The sequence below is a fragment of the Arvicola amphibius genome, chromosome 14 (assembly GCF_903992535.2).
Source record: "Arvicola amphibius chromosome 14, mArvAmp1.2, whole genome shotgun sequence".
In the NCBI taxonomy this organism is placed as follows: domain Eukaryota; kingdom Metazoa; phylum Chordata; class Mammalia; order Rodentia; family Cricetidae; genus Arvicola; species Arvicola amphibius.
In genome coordinates this window covers 24130266-24153386 of record NC_052060.1, presented here as the reverse complement: position 1 = coordinate 24153386, position 23121 = coordinate 24130266, and the positions used below count along the sequence as shown (strand labels likewise).

At 34.3% G+C, this 23121-nt stretch overlaps 1 protein-coding gene across 4 annotated transcripts in view; it reads right to left on the bottom strand.

The window, feature by feature from the left end:
• Col11a1 (collagen type XI alpha 1 chain) overlaps window positions 1-23121 on the bottom strand; it is a 169069-nt gene that overhangs the window by 2673 nt on the left and 143275 nt on the right. For all 4 annotated transcript variants that reach the window (XM_038311125.1, XM_038311127.1, XM_038311124.1 and 1 more), the window contains 11 exons: window positions 17074-17127; window positions 16843-16950; window positions 16280-16333; window positions 9237-9290; window positions 8265-8372; window positions 7733-7786; window positions 7597-7632; window positions 7450-7503; window positions 5690-5939; window positions 1413-1525; window positions 308-376 (listed from right to left, as the gene is read on the bottom strand). In XM_038311125.1, the coding sequence (XP_038167053.1) occupies window positions 308-376; window positions 1413-1525; window positions 5690-5939; window positions 7450-7503; window positions 7597-7632; window positions 7733-7786; window positions 8265-8372; window positions 9237-9290; window positions 16280-16333; window positions 16843-16950; window positions 17074-17127 (954 nt within the window). The remainder of the gene's footprint in view (window positions 1-307; window positions 377-1412; window positions 1526-5689; window positions 5940-7449; window positions 7504-7596; window positions 7633-7732; window positions 7787-8264; window positions 8373-9236; window positions 9291-16279; window positions 16334-16842; window positions 16951-17073; window positions 17128-23121) is intronic.

Genomic DNA, 23121 nt, shown 5'->3' with positions numbered 1-23121 from the left:
TGGGTAAAGTCAGAGATAGGAAATAGCTCTGGATTTTGACTCTTGCTACTTTTAGAAAAAAATAGTCTATATTGTTAAACTGAATTTTTCATTTGATCATCTTTTTTTTTGCAGAAATATTTTGGGTTATTTTGATTCAAATCTTTAGGTTTTAAGATACTATTGATGACTAAGACCTCCCAGGCTGGCAAATGAAAAACCGTACTGCAAGCATCGTTTGTGCTTTGGCGTTGAACTTCAGAGGACAAATAATTGGAGTTTCACCTAAAGAGTTTGAGCTTTTGTTGCATGTGGAGGAACGACCTACCAGTTTTCCCCTCTTAAATTCACTGTACCAGCTTCCTGGTTTCTCCTTTGGCCATGATGAAATTCTTACCTGTTGTGAAAGAATAAAAAAAATGATGAAAAGCATTGTTCACATATGTATCAGATTATTGTACTAAGATTAGGAGGATAAAACGTGTTCCAAATCCTACAGGCCCTATATTATACAAAGTGGGATTGGAGCAAACTTCGAACTAGATGAAAGAAAGAGAATGAAGACTGAGTCATTTGCTTCCTGATATATTTTCTGCCAAAAAATAAAGGGAGAGCTAACTCAAAAAGAATGCTACAGGATATGAGGGAACAGAAATTATGTAAGTGATATCTTATGTATTGCATAAGCAAGACCTCTTATGTCTTCTCCTAGCGAAGATCCTGTCCTATCAAACAACCTCAAATCATAGACTTTTCTTCTCAAAAGACTTCCCACACACAAAGTTAGACAACTTATCTGAAGTAGTTTCCAACCATCTGTTTGCCCACAGTGCTTACGAAGAAAAATGATATTTATTGTCCTACTTAAACAGTATCAGAGAAATATAATTGTCTGTTGAATACACTCCTTCATAATGAATATCTGCCTGTATTTTCAGAGATACACCTCAAGTGTCCAAAACTGTGAGGGAAAATCAAAGAATTTCTTTGGTGAAAGAAACTAAGTATTCAAAAGTGGACATAAAGTTGGCATATGTTCACTTAAAGAAGAGATTAATATTTTACAAAATATTGCACTTTGAGCATAATATGCAGCTGCAAGTTCTTTCATGTAATAATTGGGCAGAGAATACCATACACACTCTAAGATCTGAGATTCAGCTGTGCTGTGTCATGGAAAGCCACGGAATTTTTTGAGAGCAAGCAGGTGCTTAAAGAATACATCTGGGTAAAAAATAAAGGAAAGAAGGGTCTGTAAATCGTGTGCATCAGTTTGGTGCCTTATTCATATTTATGCAAATGAAATGTTCTAATTACCCTGAAAGAAAAGCATATAAATGAAAATACTACAGTATAATTTTCCTGTTTATTACAATATTGCAAAAACATGGCAGGAACTGTCAACATCCACCACCAAACAGATTGGTACTTACTCCCTCAGATTTTTTGTCTGGATAGATGCATGTCTCACCGCCAGCTGTGAAATTACAGTAAACTTTGAAGGAATCTCCCGAACAGCCTTGGTTAGGATCAATCCAATATTCACCTAGAAGTTAAAGCAATGACATCTCATATATAAAGCCAATAGTATCAAAGTGAAAATGCACTAGATATGAAATTTCATGCTTTGATTTTGCTATATATCAGCATATATTTGAGTAGAGTTATTTCATGTCATTTTGCTGCAATTATTTGTAAAGAACCTAAACAGTCATTCTGGTATAATTTTAATTCTTAGCATCACCGTTTAGCACTCAGTTTAAATGTAACCCTTTCAACATTATGTTTATCCATTCATATTAAATCTTCATTCAAATTAGAATCAGGTGCACTTGAGCCCACATCACACATGTGTCATCATATTTTAGTAATCTCAGGTTTGCAATCAACATATTTTCATGTCTAACAAAAGAAGTTGATTGATCTACATTGCACTGGGAGTTGTAACATTATTTTATAGCAAAATTATTTATAGTAAATACAATTTCTTTTTGAGCAGCCTGCTATAACAAACTTCCTTCTGCTATTAAAGCCATTATTGAAATGTTTTAGAGAAAACAATTATGTTAATGACTATTATTTGGTGTTCTGTGAATGCAGATGGTAAATAATGAGAGTAATATAACATTATTCTTTTACTAAACAATACATTTTTACTCAGGGTTATTAGAAGATAAATTAGATATGTGGTGATTTCTTTACTCTCTTCCTGCAATACTTTGCTGCTTCAAATCAAATAAGATTTGAATTATAGCAGTCCACTGGTTATGAAGTTAAGTTTTGGTGTATAAATTGAGTGTATGTGCTTGTAATATATGTACATTTGCACATGTATGTTCATGTGGGTGGAGGAAAATGATAAATGTTGTGTGTTTTTGTCTATCGTTCCATCTTTTGTTTTAAGACAGTCTTTCACTGAAGCTGGAGTTTTGCCATGTGGCATACTGGCTGGCTAGTGAGCTCCTGGGAATCCCTTGATTTTTGCATACTGGATGGCTAGTTAGCTTCTGGGAATCTCTGGGCTCCTCTACAAAATTAGGGTTATAGATCCATAACCAGTATTTATGGGAGAACTGGAGCTCAAAACTCACATCATGCTTATGCAACATATTTACCCATTGAGCCATCTCTCTAGTCCCATTTAAAACTTAAGAAGCTCAAATTGATCGTTTAGTACTGGGACACTGAAAAATACAGTATCAACTAATTCTATGCTATCTATACTGAAATAATTAGATGAAGTTCTTTAAATTTCAATAGATCTATGTTTTTCATGTAACTTGAATACCTTAAGCAACAAAAATATTGACATTTTTTTCTGAGCACATCCCCATATGAAACAAGCTGAGATCCTAAGTAAAACCACACAAGTAAACAAAAATAATCCATGATTTTTGCACTCATACTATGTTTAATATTTCGTATAATTTTTATAATATATAATTTTGAATCCCATAGGAAAAATTGTATCAGTTCTTTCAATTTGCATCAGTTCTTTCCATTCTTTAATAGTGTGCTTAAATACCTTTAAATAATACAATTATATATTAAGAGATGAATTCTTAAGATACATTCGTTCAGTGAAGTGGTTGAGTATCAGGGCTGGAGAGGTGGCTCGGCACTTATAAGCACTGGCCACTCTTCCAGATGACCTCAATTCTATTTCCCAGCATCCAAATGGAGGTGCACAACCTTCCGTAGCTCTAGTCCCAGGGTATCCATTACACTCTTCTGGCCTCTGTGGCATCAGGTATGCATGTGGTTCACATATGTATGCAAAATACCCAAGCATATCAAAATAGATAAAAACATTAGAACGCTAAAGTGGTTCTATATCCCAAAGATACTATGTTCAATTTATCTCTAATTTATATATCACTTGGTTAAGACTAATTTTTCTGTAAATTTTGGCGTCATTTTTTTAATAGAATAGTTTATTAGCTCCTTAATCAGCCTCCATTGACACTGTTTTGTGCTCTTTTAATTTGCTTCGAATTACTTAGCAGGCTCTTCACCACTGCTTAGCCTTAGCTATTCTTTTTTGGTTTTACAAAAACATGAGGGTCTTGCAACATCATAATTTTGCAAAAGTTTGCCACATTTTTTTTCGAGAATAATTTTTTGATTCTCAGCTTGACTGATGGTCTCTTTATAATTTCAGAGGAAATAAAATCTTCAAAGTTAATGCCATTATTTTGATCCAAGTTGAGCCAACTTCTTATTGCATGAGTCCATACTATTTCCATAAGAAAGATCATAATATGCTTTCTTGTGTTTTCCTACCTATATTAGTTAGAAAATATATATGATTTTTTGAGAAAGGGTTTCTCTATAGCTTTGGAGCCTGTCCTGGAACTAGCTTTTATAGACCAGGCTGGCCTTGAACACACTGAGATCCGCCTGCCTCTACCTCCCAAGTGCTGGGAATAAAGGCGTGCATCACCCCCACCCAGCTTTTCTAGCTTTATATTTATATTTTATAATTTAGCTTTAAGTTCCTGTAGGTAGAATCACTGCTCAATAATGCTCATAAATGTATAACAAATAAAGACAATCTCATTTAATTAGAGCTCTAAAGTACTAAAAGTACTAATGAAGTCGGGTGCTATATAGAGATTACTGGAAAGCATAGCCCACAGGCAGCTCGCCATTTCTGAACTTTACACTATTCCTCATTGTAGTTCTGCTTCTACAACATATGTGGTTCACAATACAGGTTCTTATGTTTACACTCAGTGATTAGTTTCACATGATTAAATCATTCATTGTGTTTTGACGTGTATAGCTTGCCTGATGGAGTCATATTCATTTATATTCATTTCAGAACCCAATGATTTTGGCAAGTACCTATTGATTGCCAGTGATTTTCAACAGGGTAGCGAGAGTACTTTTCTAGCAGGTTTGCTAGAAAAGCACACCATCTCTTTGCAGAAAAGATGTCATTTAAAAGGAGAAATCTCTTTACAAGTCACTGCACTAAATGTTATCTTTTGAAATAAATACCGATTTAAGAGCCATGGATACTTATTTATGTAGGATCCAATTTGTGTGTTTTTGTGTTCATGGACTATGCTTTAGATAATATGATTTTGTGACTTTTTTTTTAATAGTGTGCCACTTGTGACTTATATTTGACTTTTCTGGGAAGCACTGCGTTATGTACACATGAATTTCAATATTAATTTAAAATCAATCATGCAAAACAGTACTTTCCTGGGAGTAAAAGAGATATTGGAATATATCAGAATAAAGTAGAAGACCAAGAATTGGAGAAATATTTACTACTCAACAGTTTTCTAATTAGCTGACTTTACCAACTTTTCATCAAACCCCAAATTGTTCATTCCTCAGAAAGTAAAGATACGAGTCATTTCAGGCTGTAGGCACAGTAAAATATTATTAGTATTAAGTAAGTTGGTTGTTGTTGTTCTGGTTATGTGTGCATCAAAGGAAAATGATTTTGAAAAGAGATTTAGTTTTATTTTATGTCTATGATCATTTTGTCCGAATGTATGTATATATAATTTGTGCATGCTGATGCTTGTGGAGGCCAGAATTTCCAAGAATCATCTGGAACTAGACTGACAAATGGTTGGGAGCTACCATGTGAGTGCTGAGAACTAAGACCAAAACTTCTGCAAGAGAAGTCAGTGTTCTTAATGCCCTCCAGCTCTGCAAACTAAATTTTTGTCACAAGTCATCAAGATTTTTAAATATTGCATTGACAAATCTCTTGGATCAAATATTCAGCTGTTAAGCTACTTAATCTTATACATATTATTCAGATTACTGTACTAAATCATATTAGCATATCTGTATTATTTAATATTAATGCAATCATTTTAACATAAGATTAGTCATTAAGTCTGTAAGTTAGTAATAAATATAGTGGCATGAATGTTTGTGCACATATAATATTATGCTGTGAGTCATTTACATGGCCAAATATATTTGTGCTAATGATGAGGATTCAAAAGTAATCTTGGCAAAACTTAATGAAACATGATATTGCAGAGAATTTTCCAGAGCAATTCTTGGAATGCATGGTGTAAATACGCTTCCCTCCCCATCTACAAGGCTAAAAGTGAAAGTTATTTGCTTTAGTTTTATTTAGAGACTATAATTATTTTATTAATAAAAATGAATATGCTAACAAGACACTGTAGTGGCTGAGCAGCCCAGGGCATTCACTGAGTTGTTATTGACATACCATCTGGGAAGTCTGGATGGCTAAGCTGCAGGTCTTTGCATGTTCGTGCTGGATTCGTCTGCGTGCCCATGGGAAACTTCATATGTTCAATGTCTTGTTTCAGAGAATTGAGGGAACCAAAGATTTCCTCCATTCCATCTGCATAGTCAAGAATATTATCACCCGCATCGGCCTGAACGCTTTCCGTATGTCTTCTTGCTTTTTTGGGTGACAAAATAGGTAGTGGTTGAATGACTTCTCCAGGAGGACCCTGGAAGGGAATTGATATGAACATCAATATTTCAGAAAAGAAATTATTCTGTGAATTTAAATAATTGACTACTTATTATATTCTTTTTAGAAGTTATTTGGGTTAGCTATCTGTAGCTATACTGATCATATATACCATGTGAAAAGATTATTAGACATATATATATATATATATGTTCTTTTATAAGAACTTTTTATAAAAATTTTTAAAAAAATATAGTGGAGATACTGAGGTAGATACACAAATCGGATCATTGCTGGTACACTATCTATAAACTAACACAGTTTGGAATTGTGCTAACATGTTACATAAATTGCTCTGTTATTTATTAAATTAGTCTTGATTTATATAGCATATCCAGAACTATGTATTAGAATTTCTGGGAATTTTAACACTGTTACTCAGGTTTTTGGGTATAAATTTGTTTATTTTAGTCAATAAAAACTGCTTCTGAAGGATTAAAAAATTTGCCCCATTATCATATGCAAATATAAATATATGTACTACTTTAGAAGTAAATACCATCAACTTAAATTTACCCACTTGTAAGAGCAGCACCGCATAAGAGAATTAATCTGTAACATTACTGGCTATATCGTGCCCAATGTATCTAAACATATAACATTTCTGACTCCCAGGACAAAAATTCAGAATCAAATCTTTCTTATAACTGGAATGACTGAAGATATAATTAAATAAGATAAAGTCACTGGGGAGGCCTAGTGTGTCAAGACTGATGTTCTGATGAAAAAAAAAAAAAGAAAATATGGTCATACAAACATAGATCTAGGCAAGGTTGGGAGACTAGGAAAAGGATGTCATGTATGAGCTTAGAAGTTCAAAATAGTTTCTTCCCCTACAGTTTTTAGAGAAAACCAAGCCCGTGACACTTTGTTTAAAGATTCCCAGCCTCCACAGTGACACTCTGCTGGTCTTCAGCCTTGAGGTCTGATTAAACCATTACACATACTGTGGAGGAACTTCAACTAAAAGCAAACAAACAAAATCCATAAAAACAGAATATGATTTCCTAAATATAGGTCTACACGTTAGTACTAAGGCTTTGGAAAATGTCACTGTTAATAAATGACACTTACTTAGCTATTATTGTTTCATGTTTCGCTATCACTATTTCCTATTGAAGTAGGAAAAAAAAACACCCTGGGATCTGAGCTTTCATCTTGATGTCTGGAGTCAGTTGTAAATCTATTGCTCTGGGCGTCTATTCTGTAAGTCTCATTACAGGTAACCACGCGCTCAGGGTTATCTTGACAAACGGATGTTTACTATAATATACAAATTAAAAATCTTTATATTTAAGGAGTGATATCAATTAAAACATGAATCTTGAGAGATAGATTGATTACCTAAGTGGCCTACTTGCATTTTCCTACAAAAATCAATATTTTGATAGAATTTGCTTTTCTCTTTGTCACGTAAGTCCAGAGAAACAATAGCCTGCATCCATATTCCTATTAATATAGTATATTTCTTGCTAATATATACTTACTGGAGGCCCAGGAGGTCCTGGCAGACCACTGTCGCCCTTCTGTCCGGTAGGTCCCTGTTAGAAAGAAAACAGGAAAGTCTATGAAGTGAGAGGGAAATTCAACAGGCTTCATTGAAGTACTAATATGAAAACAAACAAAGCACTTACAGAAGATCCTTTGTTACCCTTCGGGCCAGCAGGACCCTAGAAAACACAAAGACAAAGCCACAGGTAAAAGTGTGGACTATAGATTACACTGGCATGCATGTCATTTTTCCTCATGTTTCCTTTCTCTTGAACTTACTGGTAATCCTGGAGGACCAGGAGGGCCTATAGGACCAGCAGGACCTGGGATGCCCTAGGGGGACAAACAGCATCAAATTTAATTAGTTTCTCGTTTCATTTCATCTTCATGCTTGCCACGTTGATTGTAAAACTGAAAATTTAAAAACATCTTATAATGTTTTATTATGAATAAGAGAGACTGTTTGAGTGGCAATCCAAACTTGTTGACATTCATTGTAATACAGGGCTTTCCCATTATGTCTAAACCATGAAGACTATGTGGACATACATACATTTACGCATCCCTGTAGCTTTCATAAAAAAAGCATGTGACATGGATTCAAGATCAGTTTGTACAAATGTCTATGACATTGTATATTTTTTAAACTTAAATTTTATTTTTAATTTATTAAAATATTAAAAACAGCATGGGCTAAAGCAGAATAGAGTAAGAGGGCCCTAAAGCATGCTGATAATTATGATGAAAACTGTGTAATTGTGCATCTATATTTGTGCTGGTAAAACGAAGTGGGAGAGCTGTCTGTACTCACCCCATCCCCTTTGGCTCCTGGGGAACCTTGAGTCCCAGGGAGACCTCTGTCACCTTTTTCGCCTTGTTCTCCCGGAGGACCAATCAATCCAATTAAACCAGGATGTCCCTATATAGAAGAAAGAAAATAAAGTTCCGTAATATAATAACTAAGTTATAGCCATGATTAAATTTTTGTCATAAAATATTTGATTGTTAGATTCATAAAATATATTATTAATGGAATGGAGGGAGTTTGTATAGCACTTCTGTATGAAATTTAAAGTTTAAAACCTCCGTCTAAGGACCATTTACTGCTTACAGGAAGAGCAGATTTATTGCTGATAAAAGAACTTTCTGAAAAAATAATAATAACCATTAGTGCTTCACTTACAAAAAAACTTTTTTAAAAAAAGTCCAAATGGAGTGTTGGTACCATAAAAACCAGAGAACTCATTATTTTAATAAGCATCTTGTTTAATATGAAATGTTTCCTATTCTCCAGGAACTGCTTTGTCTTTAAAAGAGTTCTAGAGATATAGAAAACATTCTAACTGTACTAATTCCATTATACAAATGACTCATTTTCCCTATGTGGCAAACACAATATAAAGTCTGGGAGAACATATTATTGCTTGAAAAAAAAAAACATTTCTGGCCTAAAACTTTTCTTTCATGCTTAAAAATCTAAAAACGGCCACAGCTATTCAGTCTATTTTTGGGGGGAGTTATTTAGCATAACCATATGCTCTCTCCAAACAGTGCCTAAAAGGGTTCATTACAAAGAGACAGCACTCGGGCTGCAGCATTTTTCTCTACTATCTGCATATTTTTCTTCTCTAAATACACTTGATAGTCTGAGAATTGTTATCTTTATGCATAATCAGAATGACAGTGGTAGAGTTTGAAAAGGCATCTTAAGTGCCTTTGAGAATGTTATCACATCTGCTATTACTATTATAAAATCCTAATGACACTTTTTTTTTACTCTTACCTTTTCTCCTTTGGAGCCAGGGTCACCTTTGAGACCAGGTAAACCAGGAGGTCCCTGAATGAAAAGAAAATAAATAAATGTATTGAGAATGAGTACTATGTTTTGAATGGGAAATGTCCCCAACAAGACCCTGTGTTTGATTTTCTTGTTTGATTCTCTTTCCACTTGGTGGTGTGCTTCTGGAAGGCTATAGAAATCTGGCCTTCCAGGCCTAGTGGCTGGCATAAAACTGTAAGGATCACAGCAGGGCTATAGGCTGCTAGGATAAGACCTCCTCTCTGCTTCCTGTTCAGCCTTTCTTATGTGAGCATACTGTCTCTGGCTCCTGCATTAGGGACAGTAGCTGGTCTCAGCACTATGTCTTTACTTCCTTGCACCTTAGAGCAAAAGAAAAAAAGAAAGAAAGAGAGAGAGAGAGAGAGAGAGAGAGAGAGAGGGAGGGAGGGAGGGAGGGAGGGAGGGAGGGAGGGAGAAAGGAAGGAAGGAAAGAAAACAACAACAACAACAAAACAAAACAAAATAAAGATATCATTCTTTTTCTAAGTGGCTTCTGCCAAGAATTGTGTCTCAGTGTCAAAAAAAAAAAAAAGCCTATGGACTAAAAATTTACATTCTGAGTTGTATGAACTCTGTATTTTACATAATGGAGTAAAAGTTAATAATAACCAGTGGTACTGCATTTGTCAGGATTATAGAGAAATTTGTGGTCTTAAAATATCATGAATTTAATGAGTAATCATAATACTGGTAATTTTGGTTAAATAAATAAACATGAAATTTGAAATAAGATACAACTATATAGTTGCTCACCTGAGAAGCATAAATTAGTTATAACTGAAGCAGAATGGATTTATATTATACGTGCAATTCATAAATATTTTGATAATAAACCCTAATTTCAAAGATTAAAATATTTTCAGTAAAATTTAAAAATAATTCAAGAATTGAATAATCAAATGATATTTGAAAACACAGAAAAGTCAGAAAAACATTATATTGTGGTGTTTACGTAACAAGTATATTGGGATGACTTGGAATGATAACTAATCCTGTAGAGAATTAAAAGATGACTTCTAGGATACTAACTTGGAGTCATAAAAGGCTATAGCTAAGTCTCTAAATTCTTATTTCAAGTTATGTTTATAGACTCTTAAATATAAGCTGATTTAACTATGATCTCTGAAGAAAAAGATATACTAGGTACTCAAAGATCCCAATATAATTTAAACCTACATCTTCAATATTCACAGCAATATTACCAAAGTAATTTTCTCATCCAGTTAAGTGTCAGTTAACTTATTAGAATGGACATGCATTTTAAATTCAGGAATCTGAAACCCCAAACGCTCTTTTAGCCTATCGCATAGTACTTCTTCTCAGAGTGGTGACAAAAACCCAAGGAGAAGATGGCGTCACTCAGCCAGGGAATGCAATGTGTTCAAGAAAGGCAAGGCAATTTAGCAAACCATTGAAGGTGAGTCTCAAAGGAGGTGCACTAAATTAGATTCCAAAACTTTAAAGACAGAAATGGCTCTTGCATAGCAGACAGGGGAATGAGTGACAGCAACATTCACTATAAGAATTTACTGAACAGAATTAAGGAATAAAAAGAAATGCTTAAACTTCTCGATTCTTAATTGAAAATGTTTCCTTGTGAGCCAGAAATGGTTTTAGCAAGTTGTAATACAGTGTTTTGACTGCAGCTATATTTTATAATATATGATACTTGACTATGTTTCTTTGCCTCAAACGTTTCTTGTGATTAAAATTCTTGCAAACTAAAGACTCTAGAAAGATGAGTGGAATCATTGGGTTGGAAGGTCACAAGACCAACATATCAATTAGCTTTCTCAATGACAAAGTCAAGAGGAGCAGCATGCTTCAATTTAGCTATAGATTATTCTAAGCTTTAGAAACTGCCAGAGTTTTGGAAATGATCATTGTAATACAATTCCTGTTATTAACAAAGAAGCAGACATCACCTTACAAACTTGACAGGAACATACAAGAAATTGACCTAAAGTCTATAGACTTGACCCAACAATTATATTCTTCTTCAAATACAGAGCAAAGATCACACACAAAATATGAGGTTTTCTTTATCAGTAAGTTAAGTGATTGGCGTTCATTCCTAGTCATTTATTGGAACGCCCCCACACACTTTTCAAATGGTTTCTCAGAGAAGTACAAGCGACTCCCAAAATAATATAGCACCATTTTTAAATGACTTTACATGGCTTTCCAGTAGTACACGTTTAAAGAAATAATAAACGTGGGTAAGAGAATCATCAAATAATAATATATCGATCTTATTGCATCAGAGGCATAAGTGACACTCTCAGTGTTAGAACAAAATATATGAAAGCGTGAACAAGCAGTTCTAACGAAAAATAATTGCATTAAAGAACCACACATTTGTACAAGTAGCAGAAACCACTAAGAATCCTGGTTGAATCTGATATATGTCAATCAAAAATCAGCATATTATCTACATATTTAAAATATAAGCTGGGCGATGGTGGCGCACGCCTTTAATCCCAGCACTTGGGAGGCAGAGGCAGGCGGATCTCTGAGTTCAAGGCCAGCCTGGTCTACAAGAGCTAGTTCCAGGACAGGCTCTAGAAACTACAAGAAAACCCTGTCTCGAAAAACAAAAACAAAAACAAAAAATAAAATATAAATAGGGACCATATTTTTTGCTTCTTTATTATATACTCAATCTATCGGGCACATAAGACAGTTTATAGAAATTCTTGTATCAGAGGGAAAGCTGAGTTGCACACTCACGGGGCACCCACAGCTCAGCTACTGTTACAGACACACATGTGTCTTACATCCCCAAGTTTATTCCCAATAGTTAAAAATTAACTATTTATCAATGTTAACATGATGAAAGAGGACTCTAGCTTTAAAACTGCCTGAATAAATATCAAAATACAATGCAAATATTATCACAACTTTCTTACTCCATCATAACTGTAAAGGGAAATGCTAGCAATTCTAATTGTTTAGGATTGAGAAGAAATGTATTAAACATGGTTTGAGTGTTAACTCTATTTTTAAGCTTTTTTTAAAAAAAAATATATACTGCTCATGAAGGGGTTTAGAGGTAAAAGATGTTATTCTAAGTAAGATCCTAAAATTTTACAAACCATGCTGGATATGATGCTGTTAATCTAAACCAGTCTTTCGTTTTCAGTGTCTGGAAACAAAATTAGTGATGTCATGACAGTGAAGACAGTTCAAGGTCTCTCTCTTTTTGTATGGAAGAGACCAAAAACTTCAACTCTGTATGTATAAAAAAATATATTCTAAGTCTTCATGTTGGTATTTCCTCTTCAGGATATTAAAAATGGAGAGCCCTTGGGGAGATATATAATTCATAAGCAATAAAGAGAAAAGGAAAACAGCAACCATGCATTCATAAATGTCCAAAATACACTTAGGAACACCCCTCCCTGAACTGTTATGCCCTGTGAAGCATCTGCTTTAAACTACAACTCACAACTATAGAGCACTGGGTTTTAAAAAAACTGTACACCCCAAACTTGACTAAGAGGATAATAGTAAGAAATGGTACTTAAATATGCAAAAAATCAAATATCTTAACATTTAAACACATTTAATCATGATAGAATGTTATGTATTACAACCCCGGTATATAGTTTATGCAGAACATTAAAGAAAAATTTAAACTATAATTTAATAACCCATCATCTTTTTATTTAGGTTTTTATGTTTAAAAATTGACACTGCCAAATATTAATCATTTTCCAACAAGAACATATTAATAATATTAAAATTAACAAAAAAATTGAAAATTGAGTTGTTTTCCATGGAAAGTAGTAGGTACTTAATGTAAAAGAATATGAAACAAATATTTTAAAATTACTACAACATTAATTATGCTTGCAAACATCAAATACATGCTTTTTAAATTATTCAAAAATGTTAACTATGATCTTATAGAGGACATCTGAAATTATTCAGCATTTTTTGTCTTTTAAGACATGCCCATTTAAGGTTCTTGATTGCTCAAAAAGTAATTCTACTTACAAAACAATGCAGGCTTATCATTGACTTTTCAGATTAATGTTAAATTCATATGTGCTATGTGTTTATTTTGAGTTCTTTGGAGAAATTTTGTGTGTTGGTGTGTTGATGTCTATATCTCTAGATAGATAGATAGATAGATAGATAGATAGATAGATAGATAGATAGATAGATGGATGATAGAAAAATAGATAGGATATATAGAGATTTGTTACAAATGATCACAAAAGCTAACTTTACTAGCAAGCATGAGTCACTTTTGAAATATAGGACCTGAGGTCTGAAGCAAGGTCACAAATCAAAGCTAGCCTGAGCTCCACAGTGACAGGAAGGCCAACATAGACTATATAAAAGAGATTACCCCTTCTCAACATGAAGTTAAGTAAACAGGTTTGTTTCTGGATTTATTTTAAGAGAACAAAATGAGAATGCTATAATAAGATCTGTAGTTGAATATTTCTGCATAAGAAGTTATAGGCACTTTCCAGAAGCAGGTAAAAAGAGTTTATATGGAGGTAGTTGGAGAGATCTACCTACACAGTCTCAGAAGTGAGCGTGAATGTTTTTGTAACTCGGAGGAAAACATAATTCGAATAAAGAATTATAAAAATTTCAAGTAGATTAATTTTTAAGTTCATTGTAAACCTGTCTGAACTTTCAAATATTTTAGTCTCACCTCCCACATTTATCCTCACACAAGCCTCTCTACTTTCTTAGCAACTGGAAGCAAACACACAGGTGACCTGGGAATGACATCCTCTGGTGGCCTCTGTTACAGAACTCACCAAGCTACGTTCTAGCTGCTCTAAAAATAATCTCATTTGCCTGATCAGCAACTTCTAATCCAGATTATTGGGTACATATAACTGTGAATTTAGGTACCATTTAACCACACTCACTCAAAATACAACACTGTAAAAATATAATATTTAGAAATATTTATAATTATTTCCTTCATTTGATAATTCTTTACTCAGTGTTATTACTACCCATTACTTATGTAAGTGCTTCACAAAGAGCTCATTTTAAAAACATAAGAACCTATTAGGCGGAAAATATCACCTCTATTAACTTTAATTAAACTTAATATCATTTTATGGAATAGGATCAGATGCCCTTACTATTCTCTCTTTGAAACTGCAGAGGTTGGAGAAGGAGCATGGACCTAATGTCATCCCACAAGCACATAGGACTGCTAATTTCTTTAAACAATGTGTTTGATTTGAAAGTGGGTGAATTTAACCTGTATCCAAAATAATACCACACTCAAATTAAAACATGCTACTTCTAAAATAAATCTTGATTAGCTGAGTAGAAATGTTCATTATACATATCATTCTGCAGATACGTCCTTTACTTCCCCTCTTCTCGTGAGGACTAAATAGCATTTTCCAGATATCAGATTGATTGAAACTATGAATATATATATATATATATAAATGATATAATATATATATTAATATATATTAATATATATATATATTCCCAAATGAAACCAGCATCCAGGGAATGAGTATGTGTGTGTGTTGGGCCATCCTAATGCTTACCACTGCAATTTTCCAAAAAGGATTTGAAATGTTCATCCTTCTTATATTGTAAACTCACATTTGCTTAAGCATTAGAAACACAAATTTTGTAGACTTTAATGAGCTGGTGTGTCTGATGGTTTTATTTTTAACATTAGCTGAAGGAAATCTCCAGCAAGGTGCTTTTATTTCATCTACTGAAAGGTCAGAATGCTTATTGGAAAATCTAACATTACAAGGAAAAAAAAACAGGTACATTTTAGGGTGATATTTAGGCAAAGCATTGTGCTACCAGACTCTGAATCGGCAGTTAGGACTTTACCACATTAAAGAATATTTCCTACATAGCTATGCCGATCTGGAGCTGACCCAGCTTCACCCAGGACTCAATTTCTATGATAATCAGATTATGTATGGAGTACATAACTAGTAATCTCCTGCATCAAATCAATTAAGGATTCGACAACATTTATCTAGTTACTGAATAAGTAATCTAACTTCTGAAGGGCAATTTTCAAAAGATTTTAACACATGAATTTTACTGAGACCATGTTAGAACTTGTGATTTTCTTAATAAAAGGAATAGCCAAGTATGTCTGAATAATTAGAATGTAGTTCGACTTTTGATGCTTGCTGACTATGTGTATATTCTAAGTAAAAACTATGCTTAGGACAAGGGGGATGTAAATAAAATTCAAGTTAGTTTAAAAAAGGATTTGGCTATTTAAAGTAAAATGTATCACACTCCCTTATTGCTATCAGTATTGTTTACTTTTTTGATTAATACTTCAGACATAGTTATGTAAAAATCAATGTTTAAAAACCTTTGCCAATTAAAGCAATTTATATATGAAAGTGACCAGGCAAACAATGATTCTGAAGGACATGATTTCATTCTCATTTCATGCCCATATTAGGATAACTTTGGACCCTAAGACACTGTTTGAGTCCTGCACGCTTTGCTGCATTTTTTAAGCATGCTGCTTGCACATGAAATTCATTGTCCAACTACACCATAAAAATAATCACATGACTTTTTAGAGCTCAGCATAATGTCCTGTTTCTGAACCTATTTATCTAAAAAAAAAAAAAAACCCATATATTTGGGCAGCTACCAACTTTGTGTGCGGATATTTCTCCATAAGTGAAGGCCCAGAAAAGGAGTTAATCACATGCACTTTGGGGAACTGTCTGCACTGAGAAAAAATTCTCTGGTTGAAACATTAGTAACATTTTCTTCTGAGTAGAAAAGACATTTCTTCTTCTAAAAGGTATGAGGAAGGAATATTCTTTGAGCCAAGTGACATACTTTACATGCTATTAGCAGTATTGTTTTTCTCCTTGAATGTGCAATTTCTTTCTTAAAAAGTACAAAACTCTTTATAAAACACCAGTCACAAATTCTAGCCTACAAAAAAAAATTATTTTGGGAATTCTCTATAAATAAAGAAAAATGACACTCACCAGAGGACCAGGGGGTCCATCTTGGCCAGCAGCACCAGGGAGTCCTTGTTCTCCCTACATAAAAGAAAATGAAATTTTGTTTGCTAACCAAGACAATATCTATTACTTTTAAATGCTGGACAAACAGAAAGAAAAGAATTGGCATCTGTAAATTGTAGCACCTCAAACACACACAAATACTGTAAGGTTGTTTTTTTTTCTCTTTACCTATATATGTATGTACACTCGTGTATACATGTATACATACTTATATAACACATAAACATAAGCGGAGATATATGTACAAAATATTTCATCACTAAGACATTAAAATTTAGTTCTCTTATGCTTTATTAAATTAGAACTTTACCACAAAATCATTGAACAAATGAAATACTTAAATATTTTTATATGGATTCTTAAGTTATTTAAACTATCATTTAATAACTTCAATAGAAATACTGGATTTCTTTAAACCACACTGTAAGTTATGAAGCAACAACATTAAAAGCATTTTTGATTCAAAGATATTGAAATTTAAAGTTATTTTTTTTCTAGCAGTCCCTCTTAGAACAGATGCTTACCACAGGACCAGGGATGCCTCGAAGACCTTCTGCACCAGGCTTTCCAGAAGGACCCTGAGGTCCAACAGGGCCAGTTTTCCCAGGAGGTCCTTCAGCACCAGCTTCTCCCTGTTTGAAAATGAAACATGTGGGCACATTAATAATGTTAAAGCACATGATACTGTTTAATGTGTGGAGATAGATGCCTTGCAGTGCATAGGCAGCCTAACGTATCTCTTCTTCACGTCTTACCTTAGCACCTTTTTCCCCTTGCCTTCCTTCTGAACCTGGAGCCCCTGGAGGACCCTGTCAATAGAAAATTGTATTTAGAGATGTAGTATCTTAAAAGAAATAGTGCTGAGGAGCTACATGCAAATGCAGGAAGTGCTGATAGATTATTAAAGTATAGTTACATATTACTTCTCTATTTAAAACATGATACTGAAATCTAACACTAATTTCATGTCAAAATTGCTGTTTAGATCATTTAAGATAAACCACCAACTAATAAAGGCGAGATCACTACATAACATCAACAAAGACTGTACAAACCCAACTTCTCAACAATGCTGATGAAGAGCTAGGTTTAGTAGTTCATGATTTGAAACCCAGCACATGGAGGCAGAGACAGGTAGATTGCTGTGAGTTTTCAGCAAGTCTGGTCTACATAATGAGTTCCAGGTTATCCAGGGCTACCCAGTGACACCAAGTCTCAGAAAAAAAAAATGCCAATAAAAAATACTGACAGTGAATGCAAATGCTAGAGGTTATTTGCTATTTTGAATTTTCAGAGATCCTTGAATATATCAAAGTTATTTGCATTTTTATTTTAGGTATGGTTCAGAGGTGGCTCAATCTAAGAACACCTAAATATTCAATCATTCTAGGATCATGCACCAGTTAAAGAAGACTAACATGTACAATAATGAAGCTCAAAAATCTGAGGAGTTTCATTCTTATGAGAAGATTTAATTCACAAACATGTAAGATTAAAAATAATTTGATTTTTAAAACTCTAGGCTAGAGATGAAAAAGATTATACTCAAAATATCATAGAAAGGCATATGTAAAGAAAGATTTAGGAAGGAGCTAATGATCTCTAAGTAATTTTCTCAGTGATCACATTTAACATTATTGACAGAGATTAGATGTGGAGATTGGACAGCGTAGATACAATCGTGACATTTTGTGAGACATGAAGATAATATTTTTTTTTTTGCTTTAGAGGGTATTTCAGTATTTTACTGTGAATGCAGACTCATGTTCCATGTTGTTTCTCAATATTATATTTATCAAATTAAATAAATATGATTCACTTCACCAAACTCTAGTTCCAGGAACTCATTTTAAATGTGATAGCCAATGACGACTTTTAAATAACTTATTTTTCCAATAACATGACTGCAACCACACTTAGTACTAAAAACTCGTGGTGTCTCAAAATATTTGTATAAGTTCTGTGAACTGTTCCTTAAAGTGGTAGCAATATGCTGAGTTGTAAGAGGTACTTTAACTACAGGCTTTTGGTGTGCTCATGTGGTTTACTTTTTGACAGGGAGAAGCAGATCCTGAGGGACCTGCTCCAGTGGATCTGTTTATTCAGCAGTATTTGCATTGAGCACAATCTTTGTTTTTTTTCTCCTACCATTACAATGTTGAGGAAGAAATTGTATTGTTACCCTAGTCAGTAGAATATATATTTTAGAAACATCACAATAACAATTATTTAGAGAAATGCAATAATAAAATTGATCTGAGCAGCAGTTCCCTTTCTCTCCTCCTCTCACTCCTTTCTTTATCCCTCCTTCCGGAGGATCTCCTTTTGCTGTTCTACTGCCATCTTTTTCTCATGATACCTCAATTGTGGTTTGCTTGTAAAGGTCATAGGTGATGTGGTAAGAAGTCCTTTCCTTATTCTAGACTGCTTATGTTGAACTGTCCAGCCTGCACAACTAGGAACCAAATGCATTTTGTTCTCTATAAGTCACTCAGTCTTTCTCTTCTGCAATGGATACACAAAAAGATAAATTCAAGACCCATGGGAAACCTGTTTTTAGTTGGTTCTCATAAGTTTGCATAAAATAAACTAGTTAAATTTATCCCTAAAAGACGCTATTATTCTATTTTTTTACTCATGGGGAAATAGACATCATATAATTTTCTTTCCACTATCAGTAGTTTACAATATGATCTTATATTTTGTTCATTCTGTCATTCAGTTCTCAAATATGTACATATTTTTTAAAGATTTATTTATTTATTATGTATACAGTATTCTGGTGCCAGCAGACCAGAAGAGGGCACCAGACCTCATTACAGATGGTTGGGTGCCACTATGTGGTTGCTGGGAATTGAACTCAGGACCTCTGGAAGAGCAGGCAGTGCTCTTAACCACTGAGCCATCTCACCAGACCCCCAAATATGTACATATTACTTATGCTACAAATTATGCTATGCATGATGAAAAGAACTACAAAGTAAAATCAAAACCATAAGGAATATACAAAAATTTCTTACAAAGATAAACATAAAATGTATGAAGATGAGATCAATGTACAAAATGTGTATTTGATACATTTCAGGGAGGAAGAAAGACAAGAAAATGGCCCACCAAATGAACTAACCTGGGATCATAGGGGCTCACAGAGACAAGGAGTCAAGTAGTATGTATGGGTCTGACCCAGGTCCTCTGCATATATCTTATGGTCAAGTATCTTATGTTCTTTGGGATTGCTAACAGTGGGAGTGGGGGCCATCTCTGATTTTTGCCTACTTTGGTAACACTTTTCTTTCTACTGGATTACCTTATCCAGCCATAACAGGAGGGTTTGTGCCTATGCTTAGTGGAACTGGACATGTCAAGTTTTATTGATAACCCTAGGGGAATGAAGGGACAGAAATAAAGGAGGAGTGGGAGAGAGAAGGGGGAAGTGGAGGGAAGCAACTGGGAAGGGAAAAGGGAAAAGGGTGGACAAATTGTGTTTGGAATGTAATACATAAGGAAAGAAGAAAGAGAGAGAGAGAGAGAGAGAGAGAGAGAGAGAGAGAGAGAGAGAGAGAGAGAGAGAGAGAGAGAGGAGGGAGGGAGGGAGGAAGGGAGGTCAAGAGGGAGGAAGGGAGAAGGAAGGAAGGAAAGAAGGAAATAAGGAAGAAAGAAAGTGAAATCTATTTCACTCAGTGTTGTAGAATATAGCACTGTAGAAAAAACAACCACTAACTTCAACAGATAGGTTATGTCTGCTTATAAGAAACCATCATGAGTGGGACTGTCAACTGTTAAGGTCAGAAAAAACTGAGAAAGAACAGTCGTGTAATCCTTGTTTGAGGAGCCATTTGTAAGCCATTTGTAAGCCACTCTCCCCTAACTTTACTGCAGCATCAGTAGTAATAGGAAGTACTTGAGTATATACGGTGTGTAGGGGGTGATAATCCCATATACGTAGTTATGAACAATCCATCATCTAAGCTGAAGACTTTCCAATGTGGCTGTTCTGGGTAACCCACACACTGTAAGTCCCCCAACCCAAAACCCATTAGTTAGGCTGAAAAAAATATCTCAGCAGTAAAGAGCACTTACTGCATTTGTAGAGTACCTGATATGTAATATTATACATGTATATTTATATCAATATATACTTGATTTAAGAAAATATTTAAACTCAACAGTCCCCCCTAGTTTAATCTTGGTGGAACAACATTTTGGGTTATTTTTGTGGATCTCTAGATTCTATTTACTTTTCTTCAAAGAAGACCTCATAACAATCAATTTTAGAAATGTTTGAAATGAAGGCTAGGGACTGAACATTCACTATATAGATAAATTGTGTGCTGAAATTTCATAGCTCATTGATAAATGCTTTAAGAAAGTATGCTTTTTATCAAATATTACAGATTCATGACCCAAGGTACATGTGCCACAATATTATAACTTAATTTTCCTACTGTTCAATAACTATTAGAATGATGTTTCTAAGTATAATTGTCACACACAATATTCTAATCAATATTCTATTAGTCTTAGCCATTTGTGAGATTCATGAAGAAAAAGTGGCAACATCAGTTACTAGTAATTTCAACTTCCATTATAAAACATTATAGCAAATCAGTTATTGGTTTACTTTCCTTTTTGCCTCCAAAGCGGGTAAATTAAAGATAAAAGATATGTTTCTTTGGATAAAATCTATATGATGCATACTGAAGACTGTACATTCCAGGTGGGTTAAAGAGAGTTGTTTGTAATGTATTGAACTCTCTCATCAGCCGGCTGAAGAATGATTACAGTTATTGTGTAGGAGTGTTGTTAAATCATTGGTCATGTCTCTGAAGATGCTGGTCATTAACACACACCTAAAGCAGTTATTTGTCTCCGGGTCAGAGAATTAAGAAGTTACCTGATGTGGTTTACAAATCTTCACTTTTGGTCTTAATACTCAGATCCTCCACTCAGCACAGAGGCTATCTCAGACTACAATTCCATAGTGTGGAACTTCCTGCCACCCTTTATATGACCAAAATTCAAAATGTTTGACTTGCTGTTGGAGCTCTAAACATGATACTTACATCTTCTTGGTGAAATTGTTCTAGCAAGAGTCAGTTCTTGGAATGTTTGAATAAAGGGAATTTTTTTCTGCAGGCTTTGCCCTATGGGTCCTCTCCACCCCTAATCATCTTGCCATCTTTCTCCTACTCTTGTTTTGAACTGTCCCTTCTAGTGAAGCCCCTCTCCAGGTTTCAGTGGAAGTTTCTTTTCATTTAGGGTACTGTAATGCTGTTTGTAACTCTTTGATCATTCTTTTTCCATTGCTTTCTCATGACAAGGCTCAACACGGTCCCAAGTCTCTTTCTCCTACTAAACCTCATTCCAGAAGTCTTATGGATGAAGTCCTTTTCTTGGAACCCTCTTGCTGTGCCTTTTGGTTTGCACGTTTAGCAAGTCTGTTTTTCCTACATTCACAGAGGCAAAAATAAATTAAGTGTTGCATCAGACAAGGCTGCTAGCTGACGGGAACACAAAGGTATATGGAGATAGCATTCTCAGGCTAACTTTTGTTACAGAATTTAATCCGTGCAGTGTATGAGGAGAGTGATGTCATAACAAATTTAAGTTTTTACATGCTTCCCTCACAATTAACTCTCTATTTAGTCATGGTTTTACATATCACATATTCCCAAACCTGTGTTGTTAGGTGAATATTTTTAAGAATAATTTTAAAACACCATTAGAGTTGAATTGAATGATTTCGGGTTTTTTTTTTGCAAAATAGTTTATGAAAAATGACTTAAAATTTGTTACACAAATTTATGTTTAAACATGCATTAGCTTACTAATTTAAATACTTTTTGTATGTGTGTCACCCAATGAGTTCAGAACTGATATTTATTAAAACACAAATGCAAATGACAAAGAATACAAAGTTAAGTTTTCTATGAAGTTACTACAGATGAATTGTGCAATGTTTTAAATATGTATGATATAATCTAATTGTTTCATTACTTAGCATGAGAAATTCGATATTATGCTCATTTTATAACAATAAAACTTTGACTCAAAGAAATTAACAATGCCACACTAAATTATTTTGCAGTCAAACGACTAATAACATGGGTCTGATTCTAACAAAATCATATTCTACATTATTCTATGGTGCTACTACAATACTAAGATAATCAGTTTCTAGGTTTACAAGTTAGAAAAGCTGTAAGAAAATATCTTTTTTTAATCTTTTTACTATCTTTTCTAACATTTCAAAAGTAATTTAAAAAATTCATACACTGTATTTTGAGCATACTCTTTCTTCTCCCTATTTCTTTAATTAATCTAATCTTTTTGATTAAGCTCAACTTGAACTCTGGAATAAAGCAACTATTTGTGTTGTCTTCAGTTTACAAGAGTTCAAGCAGGCATGCGCTGGTGGCGCATTCACGCCTTTAATCCAGCATTCAGGAAGTAAAGGCAGGCAGATCTCTGTGAGTTCGAGGCTAGCCTGGTCTCCAAGAGCTAGTTCCAGGATAAGCTACAAAGCTACAGAGGAACCACATCTTGGAAGGAGGCAGCATTTAGCCTGCTAACACCCATGCAGCACCAGTCATGACTGCTAGGATAGGGTATCCAACAGACAGGTGAATGTCTACAGAAAATGTGACAATTATATCTAATGGCGTACAAGCCAGCCAGACAGAAAGGTGAGATCCCGTCATTTGTGCGAAATGGAATGGAATTCGAGAGCATTATGTCATGTGACATAAGGTAGACACGGACACCCGGAGACAAATGGCTCTTGTCTTCACTTTATGGAAGTT